Source organism: Sinocyclocheilus anshuiensis, unplaced genomic scaffold, assembly GCF_001515605.1.
Source record: "Sinocyclocheilus anshuiensis isolate Anshui unplaced genomic scaffold, SAMN03320099.WGS_v1.1 scaffold355, whole genome shotgun sequence".
Lineage (NCBI taxonomy): Eukaryota > Metazoa > Chordata > Actinopteri > Cypriniformes > Cyprinidae > Sinocyclocheilus > Sinocyclocheilus anshuiensis.
In genome coordinates, this window is record NW_015549571.1 from 1,969,661 (window position 1) to 1,983,824 (window position 14,164).

At 38.2% G+C, this 14,164-nt stretch overlaps 1 protein-coding gene across 1 annotated transcript in view; it reads right to left on the reverse strand.

The window, feature by feature from the left end:
- LOC107657356 (kalirin-like) overlaps positions 1 to 14,164 on the reverse strand; it is a 231,818-nt gene that overhangs the window by 2,674 nt on the left and 214,980 nt on the right. Inside the window, 14 exon segments of the mRNA XM_016445398.1 lie at positions 1,309 to 1,447; positions 1,986 to 2,186; positions 2,436 to 2,451; positions 2,558 to 2,722; positions 3,013 to 3,144; positions 3,231 to 3,352; positions 6,302 to 6,464; positions 6,648 to 6,675; positions 7,917 to 7,979; positions 8,521 to 8,656; positions 10,615 to 10,871; positions 12,481 to 12,695; positions 12,775 to 12,946; positions 13,315 to 13,500. Coding sequence (XP_016300884.1) covers positions 1,309 to 1,447; positions 1,986 to 2,186; positions 2,436 to 2,451; positions 2,558 to 2,722; positions 3,013 to 3,144; positions 3,231 to 3,352; positions 6,302 to 6,464; positions 6,648 to 6,675; positions 7,917 to 7,979; positions 8,521 to 8,656; positions 10,615 to 10,871; positions 12,481 to 12,695; positions 12,775 to 12,946; positions 13,315 to 13,500 — 1,995 coding nt within the window.

A 14,164-nucleotide genomic window follows, 5' to 3' on the forward strand; every position in this document is an offset into this window, starting at 1 on the left:
TGTTTGTGAATGTTGATGCTTAGCCTAAATAACAAATATTTTATCGGGAGTGTTTATGCTGGGATGTTGTGGAGCTTAAGAGATGTTACAGAACCATTTCATGTACATTTCTTCGATGTACTAAAAAAAATCAATATAGATTACTTTTATGCGGGCTTCTGCGGGCGGGAGCGGGACAAAATATGAATGTCGCGGGCGGGAGCGGGACCAGATAAGATATATTTCTGCGGGAGCGGGCGGGCGCGGGACAGAATCTTGCGGGAGCGGGACTGAAAAACCCGTCCCACGCAGGTCTCTAATTCGAACTGGTGTTTCTGGCATGGGAGGTGGGCTAACAAGGATGCTAAAGACGTAGTGTCAGTCACTAGCGTGCCTCTTGAAATCAGGGGAGTGAGGTTTACCCACACAGCTCTTACTAGCTGGCCTCCGTAACATTCACCCCCCTAAGACCTCACTCCCATCCGGGTCATGGCACCAATGTAAACCCTCAGGTTCTACTCCCCATACACAGTTCTTACCAGCTGGACTCTGTAACACTCATCCCCCTAAACCTTACTCCCATCCGGGCCACGGCACCAATGTAACCCCTCCGGTTCTACTCCCCATACACAGCCCTTACCAGCTGGCCTCTGTTACATATCTTGGCACACATCTTGCATCTTGCACACATCTTGGTGTATACAGTCTTTGGTTTTATTTAGGTTTTTAGCATGCAGGGGCGGGACTGAAAAATCCGTCCCACGCAGGTCTCTAATTCGAACTGGTGTTTCTGGCATGGGAGGTGAGCTAACAAGGATGCTAAAGACCTAGTGTCAGTCACTAGCGTGCCTCTTGAAATCAGGGGAGTGAGGGTTACCCACACAGCTCTTACTAGCTGGCCTCCGTAACATTCACCCCCCTAAGACCTCACTCCCATCCGGGTCATGGCACCAATGTAACCCCTCCGGTTCTACTCCCCATACACAGTTCTTACCAGCTGGACTCTGTAACACTCATCCCCCTACAGTCTTTGGTTTTATTTAGGTTTTTAGCATGCAGGGGTGTTCTAAGTTGCTAAGATGTTGCTAGGATCTTGGTATACTGGGGTATTAGGGTTAAGGTTATTAGGTTTTATTTACAGTAGGGTTTTAGAACACTGCTGCATGGTTGCTATACATACTGTTGGCTGCTAGAGCATTGCTATGCAGTTGCTAAGGTGTTCTGAGTGGGTTGTTTTGGACAAACATCTGCTAAATGACTACTTTTTTTTTTTTACTAAATAAGCTGTTGTTTTATTCTGCATGCTGATGTGGTGGTATGATGTTTTACCTTGAGGTCCAGGTGAGCTACTCTGCATGTGTGCAGGTGCTGCAGAGCTTCCAGAGTGTCTTTAATGAAGAATGCCACTTTCTCCTCCATCAGCTCATCGTGAGCCACCAGATAGTCCAGCAGACGCCCATCCTCAACCCTGAACACATATAAATATGATCATATCATTGCAGGTCATTCTTAAAAATAAATTCCACTTGAGTTTGTACGTGTGCGGAAAAAGAGATTGGTGTTCCACAAGAATGTTCATCCCGTTTCATACAACAAAACAGACTAAAATCTCATTGGTAATTTTCTTTTTTTACTGAATATTTACTGAATAGAATTAGAATATGTTGAGTCTTGGAGCTCTACTGCCCTCTATAGAATTTTGCAGGGATGACGTCATTTTGTAGGTCATTCTGGAAGTGAGCATCATCCTTGTTCCTTTAGCAAAAAAGTTAATAGGCTTTTTTTTTTCCTGTTGGCTTTTAGATTATTGCAGAAAGCATGATTTTTATGATTCTTCTTAATTTTGTTCATCAAGGCATAAGATAATCCCATATCGGGCCCTCTCTTTAATCAGGGCCCCTGGAATTGCGCCATGATGCGGAGCCCCCGTCTAGTCCCATAATTGTGTAATTGAGAAATGGGCTGTCAAATGGAAGTGTCTTTGCTTTTTAAATGGATTTACTCACAGCTCAAGAACCAGGATGTAGGCCGTGGGAGACTCATAGGTATCAATCAACGCCACCAGCTGCGGATGCTGGACGTGACGCAGGATATCGGCCTCATGGGCCACCTGCTCTTTCTTCTGTATCTTCTTATTGACAAACTTCACAGCAACCTCCTTCTTACTGGCTTTACTGAAACACTTCCTCACCACTGAGAAACGACCCCTAAAACAGAAAACATATGAGTCAGCGGAGTTTGTTACTGACAATAACTAAAAAATACAACTAACTAACACAATAAAACACAATGAAAACATGATAACACAATAAAAAACATGATTCTTGGAAAAAAAAAAACCCCCGGAGTTATCTGTTTTTGCAAATAAACATATATATACAGTATATATATGTGCAGCACTGAATAAACAGGAACACACTGCTTTTATAGATAGACTACTCTAGAATATCATGTACTTTCCAAACGAATACACTTTCAAGAGCCTTTCAAGATAATCCATTTCATTTATGATACAGCTACCTAGACAGGAAGACGGTTCAATTTGGGTTAGTACTTATGTTGATTTGAGTGTATTGACCTGTGCTGGGTAATGTCACCATGTTTGAGGGTTCACTGGGTGGGCTGATGCCCCAGGGGTTACTGGCACTGACTCTGAACTGATAATGGCCACCAGGAATCAGATTCTCAATCTTCACACACACGTCTGCAGTGGAGACCACCGACTGCTGCCACACCAGAGAGTCTGCACACAAATACATACAAAAGTTACAGACATACAAAACTTTAATATGATTTTTATTTTTTTCCTGGAGGATCATGTGACATTGAAGACTAACGTGATGTGACACTAAATGGCTAATACACTGTACATCAAACTCTAATTTCAAAAGAGCAAAATTAGTAGTTTTCCATTACATGACCCCTTTAAGTGTCTCTCATTACAACAGAAAGCAGGCAGTAGTTCTCACTTCTCCCAGTGGATGTTTGGCTATGCTGAGACTGCTGGGAATGTACAGCTGTGCAATTGTTTACCTTCCTGTCTGTATTCCACAGTGTAGCTGGAGATGGCAGAGTTTCCTGAGCTGGCTGGAGGAAGCCAGTGGACAATCACTGCAGTGCTGCTGGCTTCCTGTGCCACAGGCCGAGCAGGGGCTGCTGGGATACCTGCACCAGAGAACGTGAGGACAGTCAAACATGTGGGAAGGTGAGTTGTACACTCGCCATCTTTATTCCTCTTTGTTTCTTTTTACCTTGTACTTTAATAGATGCAGATGAGGAGGCAGTGCCATGATCATTCACAGCCACACACGTGTAGATGCCAGTATCCTGAGGCATCAGATTACAGATTTTCAGCACTATATCACCTGATTCCCTGAAGTTGAGCAGGCACAGCACACAGAGAGAGCGTTACTTTAGAAAGCTACTTTCAGAAATAACAATATAATGGCAAAACTATCATCTTATAAATCTTTGACGAAAGCAATTATATATACAAATATATATTTACATTCAAGTTTATTAGACTAGTATTATCTTTAAGGAGGTCATTTAATACAGTTTAAAGACAATTGTTTCATTGTTTTATTATACAATTGTTTTATTAGTTATAATTCATTTGAGTTTTTCTTGCTTAAATAAAATAGTTAATACAATAATTCACATAATACAGGTTTTTATTCTTTTTATTTATTTATTTTTTTAAGTTCATAATCCAAAACCTATCACCCACGTGAAAAACTAATTGCCCCCTTAAATGTAAAATCTGCTTTAGTTCAGCCACATTGGAAGGATTTTCGATCATGAAATGCCTGTTGAAGGTCCTGCCACAGCATCTCAATTGGAGTCAAGTAAGGACTTTGTCTAGGCCACTCCACAATTTTAAATGTACTTTTTTTGAGCCATTCAGAGGTGGACTTGAACCATTGTCTTGATGCGTAATCCAGTTGTACTTGAGATTCAACTTCAAAAGACCGTACATTCTCCTTTAAGATTTTCTGGTAGAGAGCAGAATTCATGTTTCCCTCAATTATTGCAAGTTGCCCAGGCCCTGAAGCGAGGCCTGCAGTTTTTCTCGACTGCTGTGAAAGGAGAATGTACGGTCTTTTGAAGTTGAATCTCACTGAACACTGCCACCACCATGCTTGACTGTATAAGTATGATGGGGTTTGTGTGTGTGTGTGTGTGTGTGTGTGTAATTCAGTGTTTGGTTTACATCAGATGTAACCCGTCTTCTAAACAGTTCCACTTTCAACTCTCCCAAAAGGTCTCCTGCATTAGCAGTGGTTTTCGCCTCACACTTGTCGATGGACACCAATTTCGGTCAGTGTCTTTCGGTTGCCACCACCATGCTTGACTGTATAAGTATGATGGGGTTTGTGTGTGTGTGTGTGTGTAATTCAGTGTTTGGTTTACATCAGATGTAACCCGTCTTCTAAACAGTTCCACTTTCAACTCTCCCAAAAGGTCTCCTGCATTAGCAGTGGTTTTCGCCTCACACTTGTCGATGGACACCAATTTCGGTCAGTGTCTTTCGGTTAGTGGAGTCAAGAACACTGACCTTTATTGGTGCACGAAAGGCCTCCAGCTCCTACAATGCTGTCCTTGGGTCTTTAATGACTTCCTTGATGAGTTTTCGCTGTGCTTTCGAAGGAATTTTGGAAGGTCGGCCACTTCTGGGAAGGTTCGCTACTGTGCTGAGTTTTTTCCCATTTAGAGGTAATGGCTCTCACTTTTGGTCTTTAGATTTCAAGAGTCTTTGAAATAGCTTTTTAACCCTTCCTTGATTTCAATCACCTTCTTCCTTATCATTTTTGGAATTTATTTCACCTTTAGTGTGTTACTGGAAAATAAATACCTTTTAACAAACTTCATGCAGTTGAAAAAGGTGTATTGAACAGGTTGGTCGCATCTAGTCCAACTGACCACCATTATGAATGCAGTTTCATAGATTTGGGGAATGAATTACAGGGGCACATACATTTTCACACAGGCCTAGTTGGCATTAAATAACTGTTTTGCTTTAATAAGTAACATTGTTTAAAACACAATTTAAAAATTGTGTTTTGTGTTTACCCAGGCTGCCTTTATGTTAGATTTTGTTTTCATTTCTGAAGCTACTTATCTTTTTAGCACTGGGTGGGGATTGAAAAATGACAAACCGTGTTTTGTTTGTACGGTGCTTTTGTATAGGTGGGTTGAGAACCAGTCAATGGCACAGTGGCAAAGAAAAAAAAACCTCCAGAGGAATCATGGGACAGTTACATTACAATGAGATGTCCGAGGTTACATGGGTACTGTTTTCCCACAAAAGAAATTCAGAAGACATGATCTGAACTTGAATGTAAAACATTTATTTGTTCCTCAACACTTTCCTGAAAGCAAGCATACTGCAATATACACTCAGTAACAACGCTGCAAAGCTGTCTCTGGGGCAATACCCTTTCAAAAAGTACCTGTATTAACATGTATTATTTGGGTACTAATTAGTGCTGTTAAACGATTTAATCGCGATTAATCGCATCCAAAATACACGTTTTTGTTTACATAATATATGTGTGTATGCTGTGTATATTTATTATGTGTATATATAAATACAAACACATGCATGTATATATTTATGAAAAATATTTTATGTTCATATATGTTCATGTATATATAATATAAATGTATATACATGTAAATATTTTCAAAATATATATACTGTATGTGTGTGTATTTATATATAGTATAAATAAAAACACACATGCATGTATATATTTAAGAAAAATATGTTAAGTTTATATATTAAATATATGTATATATATAATCTAAAATATAAGAATATGAATATATAAATGTATAAACATGTAATTATTTTCAAAATATATACTGTATGTGTGTGTATTTATATATACATAATAAATATACATAGTATACACGTATATTATGTAAACAAAAACGTTTATTTTGGTTGCGATTAATCACGATTAATCATTTGACAGCACTAATTTATATACAATATAAATTATATGAATATAAATATATACATGCAAATACATGTAAATATTTTCAAAATATATATACTGTATGTGTGTGTATTTATATATACATAATAAATATACATAGTATACACGTATATTATGTAAACAAAAACTTTTATTTTGGTTGCGATTAATCACGATTAATCGTTTGACAGCACTAGTACTAATATATACACAGGTAGAAATGTGCCTTTGAGGTACTAATATGCCCCTTTTAGAGGTAAATTAGTACAAAGGTGTACCTTCTGACAAGGTACTGGCCCAGTGACAGATTTGCATTGTGACAGATTGTGGATTTGTACCTGATATTGATCGTGAATCGGTTATTGTTGACCAGCAGACTTTGATCGGGTCCTTTCAGGGTGATTGTGGGCTTGGGTCGAGCGCAGACTTTACAGCACAGGACCACCGTCTCCCCCAGAGCACACGTCACGTCCGCTAGAGGCGTCAGGAACTCCGGAGCCACTGTACATCAATACACCGCATAATGTCACTCTGATGGATCTTCTTTCATCTCACTTCATCCAAGGAAATATTTAATTCCACTTCTAAAACAAGCTACAGGTGACATATGTATGATCACAATATACACTAGCAGAAAATACAAATAAACTAAACATCACAGCATCTGTACATTAATAAACTCACCATCTTGGATGAAATTAGGGTTCAGTAACTGCAAAACAGACAGATGAGTGTTACATGTGCATCCTTTAAGCATTCTAGACAGAGAGTCATATACTGAATGTATATGACTCTACAAAAAAAGGAGGAAGTTTTATGTTGTGTCATGTCAGCACAAACCAACAGAGGGCAGAACCATCGCATGACATGATAGACACTGGCTGTATTTGAAATGACATACAACTCGTACTATTTTTTCCATATTAAGATATGGGGGAATTGTAAGTGTTGCATGTTAGCATGCTATTTCGATTTCAGCCATTGTGTATGTTCAAAATAGCATACTAGCATACTACTAACACCGTTTCTGCAGTGTGCTATTATTGTGTAGTATGTCAAATCATGAATCCAGACCAAATACATTGGGAAAATCAGAGACATGCATCCAGAGCACACAGCTTGTGATTTCCAGAAACACAATGTGCTCTGACTGACCTTGGATTTCCAGTGTGATGAATTAAAAATATCAACCACAAATATCTTTTTTTAGCATGTAATATGGTGGCTGTCCATCTTTCAGTTATAAGAGCCAGTCGTCGTTCTGACAGAGGCCTCATCTGTTTTTTTCTGTTCTAGAGCAACCAAAAAAGATTTTATCCTAATTTCAGTAAATCCTACATTATTATTATTATTTTTTTTTTTCAGTGCTGTATATTCTGCCCAGTATGCAGTAAGAATTAAGATTTGAATTCAGTATTTCTTTCTGAACATTGCCAAAAGCTTTACACTGGGGTTAAGGCCCATTCAGACCAAGAACAATAAATATACAGGTAACTAAAACAATAACTACATTAGGAGCCATACCAGACGATACCTGATATTAACATTGTTCATTATGAGTGTGTGATATGGTTATTTAGTTTATTCTGATGTGTGAATGATGAAAGTGAAGTCTGAAAGTGATTTTATTTTAGCTGTGGTGTGAACTTCCTTGATTTTATAGAATTAGAATGATTATGAAAACTTTATAGTTTTTGTCCTTGGTGTGAAAATGCAAGTCACTCCACACAATTAGTTAAAATAAAAACTTACCAACAACAACGTAGGCCAAATAAAAACAACACTCATGTAAAAAGAGGTTTAGACATTTCTTTAGATTAGAGCTTTAAAAAGCATATCTATTTACTAATAACTTCAGTTTATTACAAAATAATAATTACAATAAATAATTACAAAAAAATGTAATAAATACAAATCTTATTGGGCAGCATGCATCGAGATCAGTATCTCTACCTCCATACTAGTTTTGGGGTCTAGTTCATCCTCACAATCGGACTCATCCGAGCTGCGGGTATCCTGTGGTTTGGATTGAGAGAGAAGAATGTTACACACTTACAGAAGCACAGAGGGACGGAGAACTCCAGGCCAAAATGACAGGAAGGCAACAATCCTTATGTTTTGAAATTAATTACTTATTAGTGTCATTAATTACAAATGAAGAAAATGGAACTTTTATACTGTGGCATTTTACCAAATACTACTACTACTACTACTAATAATAATAATAAAGTTTATTAAATACATTTTACTATATAATTGAGATTATTCAAAAAAACTAAGACTGAAATATTGGGGTAAAAACAAACAAAAAAACAAACAAACCCTACCCAACCTTTATATTTTAAGTGTGACACGTACTTGTATTACTCTTAAATTGTTAGCAGATTATGCAGTAATCATTCAACTTTTCAATGTAAAACACCTAAAAAAAGCTCATATTTGAAACATTGTTTGTGACTGTCAGTGTCATGCTGTCACTGGACAAACGCAAGCGGGGTGAGTGATGTGTTCAGTGTTTATTTCCACACAGGTGAAGATGCAGCCCGCCCAAACACACACACACACTGACTTTGCTGCTGAGAATTTCCTTTGGCTTACGCAGTCCATTCTCAACTTTAATGTCACTTTTGAGGGGCGCACTGTCCTTCTCTGCACGCTTGCGAGCACGAAGCGTGTTCCACGAGAGAGATTTCCTGTTGTGTCAAAACATCAAGTTTCATCACATCAAACACACATACGCTGGAGGAAATGCAAATCTTAACAGCGAGGAAAAGCAACTTAAGAGAAACATTTTCTCAGCAGGGAAATAGGAGGGTCCACAAAAAGAAAAAGCAAGACACTCGATACCGTTAACCTATTTTTAACATTAGCAAAATGTATGGAGTATCTATCATCCATTTCCAGAGACCTCAGAAAGTACAAATACACATTGTATTTCAGTATCACACAAGCATAACTGATTTTTTGCTTTATCATATTTAGTACTCTAGAATCTATCAGATCTTGCATTATATCTAAAACACTTCTGTTCAAAAGTTTGGGGTCAGTAAAACGGATGTTTGTTTCTTTATGTATCTATCTTTTAAAGAAATTAATACTTTTAGCAATGGTGCATTAAATTGATCAGAAATGACGGTAAAGACATTTATAATGTGTGTAATGCATTATAAAGGGTTATTAAAGAGTATAATGCATTCTAAGTATTCATAAAGTGCATTGTAATACATTATATATTGTTGTAAATAATTATAACTTAATTTAAAATGCATAGTGTAGCAATGAATTGATAAGTGTTATAATGTATTAACTGTGGTTACAATTATTCATGAGATTGTACAATGCATGATAAGGTGCATTAGTTAATGCATTAAAACTTTTTTTATAATGCAATATACAGAAAGGCCTTAAGTAAAGTGTTATCGAATACTGTTATTCTAAACTGTGATAATAATAATAATTTGCAATGATACAGTTTTAATTCTATTTTTGATCAAATAAATGCAGCCTTGATTTGCATAAGAGACTTCTTCCAAAAAATCTTACCGACTCCAAAATTTAGAACAGTGGTCTATGTATATAAATCTAATCTATAAAGCTATATCCTTACACCATGGTGGACACATGGTTTGTGTGAGAACAGCAGTCATTCATATCATTCACAGCTAACACTGTTCCACACACAAACCTTTACTGTCAAGGACCGGAGAGGTTAGTACAAACACAAAATAAGTCTTCTACACACTACATTACAAAATGAAACAAATTAAAGAAATAAATCAAAATAAGGTGCACCACTTTTACACTCTAAACAAAATGGATTTCTTAAAATGTACTATTACCATTTACTTGGAATTATTATACTTTGTGAAATTGTGAAAACAAAAATAAAACAATGTATTTGTGGTGTTAAGTCATGCGCATGTCAAAATTTTATTTTACATATTTAATATAATACATTTAAAATCATTAGTTACACTACAACATTGCAACTGTAGTTCTATTGCACAAACCTGACTTTATTAATAAAGGTCCACTTAAATAGTGCAAAAAGCTGTTTACAGGAATGTGCCACAAACAGTAAACAAACCAACAGTATTTACAGTAAATGGCCAACATGTGATCCTGTAGAAGAAACAAAAGAAAAAAAAATCTATACAAAAATACAATTAAAACAAATACACAACCTATAAAAAAAAATTGCCATAGACAACAGTATATGCTCTCCATCAGGAGAAACCGGCCAAATTCTTCAGAAGGCCTTTCTTTCACTTTTTGTTCTCTTTTCACACAAATTATAACAACAAAAAAAAACAAAAAAAAAACATAGAAACAACAGAAACAGGGTGTTAGGAACTGAAATAAGTGTCCAGACGTATCCGTTTCCACACTGATGTAAGATTCTTCACAAATCCTCAGTCTACAAAACAACAACACCATGGCTTCGCTAAAGTCCTTTCAACATTTATCTGTCTTTGTTTTTAACTTTTAGCCAAGAAAAAAAAAAGCTCAAGAAGAAAATCAAAACTTCCTGTGCAAAAGGGTCCAAAACATCCGGGTTAGTTCCAACAGAATGGGGTGGGGGTGTTCAAAAACGGGCGTGCAGTCTTAAACAATCCAATCAGAGCTCCAGTTAGTGTTGATTGACACTTACTTGATGTTTGAGTCTGCAGTAGTGTCTATGAGGGGCTTAGCGAGGGGGCCCAGGATGTGTCCCGGCACCCAGCCCTCCGCGGCCGGCGACTGGCTGTTAGCGGATCGGTACACCAGGTACATGTTCTGCTGGTTAGTGGCCAGTATCTGCACCGTCTCACCCTGCGTGACGCAGATTTCGTTCTCTTTCAGTGCATTATAGTCCTGAGTCACCATCAGGGAGGACGACGTACCGTTACAGCCCACACCGTCAAACTGCTGTAGGAAACACACACACACACACACACACACACACACACACACACACACACACAAATAAAACACTTAATATGCCAACCAAACCTTAAACTTCAGTAGTCAAGAACACATTAGCACCTTTTCAAAGGATATGTTAATATGTCAGTTGCACTTTATTTTACAGAATGTGCACTTACAGTATATTGCACTTAGCTAAGAAAGGTTAACCCCTACATGGGTTAAGGTTAGGTTTAGGAGTAGGTTCAGGGTTAGTACCTAGTTATTACCAAGTTATTGTAATTACTCTAATAAGTAGGCTACATGCTATGTACTTGTGGAACAGGATTGTAAAATTAAGGGTATAGCGCTTTATTTTACAGTCCTGTTCCTCATGTACATACTATGTACTACTTATAGTAATTACAATAACTAGGTAATAACTAGGTACTAACCCTGAACCTACTCCTAAACCTAACCCTACCCCATGTAGTTACCAGGTATTACCAGAACTTTCTTAGGTAGGTACACTGTAAGTACATGTAAGTACACGTACTGTAAAAAAGTGCAACTAAATTCTCTGTGGGGTGTTTTTCAAGTGTCCAACTCCCTGCTGAGGGGCATAAAATAGAAAAAAGCTGTTAATTTCTAAACAGTGAAGAACAGTGTGCCAGTAATACTGATCGGTTAACTGCCGGGAGTAAACTCAGAGTTTCAACTTAATATCTCTGTATTGCAAGTCGTTTTCACAACCTAATTTCATGATTTGAACATTTTCAAGTCTATTTTGGGGTTGTAGGGACATTGGCGAATTCGCTATTAAAAGTGTGGTCACATTTACCATTGCTCTGCAAAATTACATGCAAGGGAATTTTGGGGGGAAAAAAAATGTACCCATGCAAAATGTGCATTAGATTCAGGATAGTCACAGAAATGTGCAGGGTTTATTAACAGAAAGCTGCTTGGTTTGAAAGTGACTTCTGTGTGAGCACTGCTTCGTGCATCACTACATTATTGACAATAGACATTGGACCTTTTTACGCAAAATTTTGCGAATGTTCGTACGGTTTACTCAAAATGTTAAATTTAACCTTCCAGAGAGATGCAAGACTTCTCTAATCATTTAGTCAGCATAAACCCGCCAATTTGAGCTTGCATTCATCTGCCTCCTTTTTTGAGAGCCACGCCCACATCTCAACATCCAATCAACACCTGATGTATAAAACCAAGCCCCCGTCCTGATTTTTTTCTTTTTCAATAATCGTATGTGTGCCAAAATACAGAAGAAAAGATCTGTCACTACTTCCATTTCATTGTGATTTTAATCTTTTAGACAACACTTGGAAGCAACAGAGGGCTTGTTTTAAGAATCCAGTTAGGTAAGCTGTCAAAATGAGCCAATGGACAGTAACGGTTCCTCAGCATTATTTTGGAATATGGTCATGTGACTAACTACAGGTGGGCCTCTACCCTCTCTTGTGTAGTCTATGGATTAACAGCCATCTGAAAATCATGGATGAGTCACGCAAATATTCTTGAGAAAAACAACATCATTCAAGTGTGGATTTCTATGGAGTCAGCATAAACTCTAGCGTGCAGATGTTTAAAGTTAGCAGAGGTGCTGTGTCCTCACCCTGTGGTATCTGTCGTGGCATGGACCACTGCTGGAGGTAGTTAGCTTTATGGGAGTGGAGCTCCGTCCAGACAGAGAGGGTTTCTCTGCCCCGAGAGACACAGTGGAGCTGGGCCTGCTGTTGGCCTGACCCACTCGCCCACCGCTGGAGGAGTTTCGGGTCAGAGACTGAGAGCCGCTGCGCTCCTTCTGATACTCGATGGGAGACTGCAGAGCTGTAGACAGGTGCACCAATGCTTTCAATAGCTCAACAAAAGGAGAGTCTATTTTATTCATATCGATGTGACATCTTACCTGACAAGAAGTTGCTCTGTAAGTCTAGTAGCTCGGTGATATGCTGAACCCAGACCTGTTTAATGTCCGTGTTTGCAGCTTGCAGGGTGAACCGTTCGGCTGAGCCACGACACGACAGCACAAACTTACAGGGATCGTTTTCAACATGCTCTTCCAGGCCAAGGAAGCTCACCTGCACACACACACACACACACACACACACACACAAGTCAGCATCACACCTGGTTTCAACTTTTCTGAATTTCAATGTTTCGTTGCTGTGATCTGTGAACCCATAAACTAGTGTCTACATGGTTTTTACCTCTTTTAGAGTAAAGTGCAATTGAACTTTGCAAATTCAAGTTTAATTTCTGCTATCACTAGGTAGTGTTGCCACCTTGTGGACAAACTAATTGGTGCAAATAAATCTCAAGGCACTGGCACATGTGTGTGTGTGTGTGGATATGTGCGTAGAAAAATCTGTATGCATAAACAAATTCAATACACTTTGGGATTAAATCAACAGCGAACATGCTATATGACTAAGAGTGGTGCGGTTACCTTGATGCTCTTTTTAAACTGGTATCCTGGCGTGGACGAGCCTTTGCGTAAGAGCTCGCTGAAGATGACGATCTGTTCAAACAGGAAGACCCTGCGCTCCTTACTGCGGGACAGAACGCCAGAGTCCTGCTCTGTCACAAAGAACGTCTCCTGCTGCAAGAGCTTTCCCTGACTCGTCAGCTTCCCCTGAAGCACACAAACACATCAGTCTGACAGAGTCTCAAACATGAAATGTTCCAATTGTGGAGCACTCTTGATTCATGTTAAAATGCTACATTTAAGGATAGGATTAAAGAGAGTTGCCCTAAAATGTCAAATTCTGCCATTGTCACCCTCATGTTGTTCTAAAGCCATGTTTGTTTGTTTTTTATGTAACTTGAGAGATTTCTGTCCCTCCATTGAAAGTTAATTCCGCCAAAACTTTCAAGCTTTAAAAAGTTCATAAAGAGATCCATATGAATCAGTTTCATCCAACTCTTCTAAAGGGAAAAGATTACTTCATATGATTAACAGATTCAGATTTAGGTTTTTATTCACATATAATAATTGATCAATGCATATATATAGAGAGAGCAATAGCATACATCAAATATGGTAAATGGAATCCCAACCATACTTGAAACAAGCCTCACTGGGTTTTGTGAAAATTCAAACATGCTTGCGTGTTACAAGCTTCCACTTACAATATTTGATGAGCTCTACACTCTTAAAAATAACGGTTTCACGATGCCATAGAATAACCTTTTTGGTCTAAATCAGGGGTGTCCAAACTCGGTCCTGGAGGGCCGGTGTCCTGAAGAGTTTAGCTCTAACCCCAATTAAACACATCTGAACCAGCTAATCAAGCTCT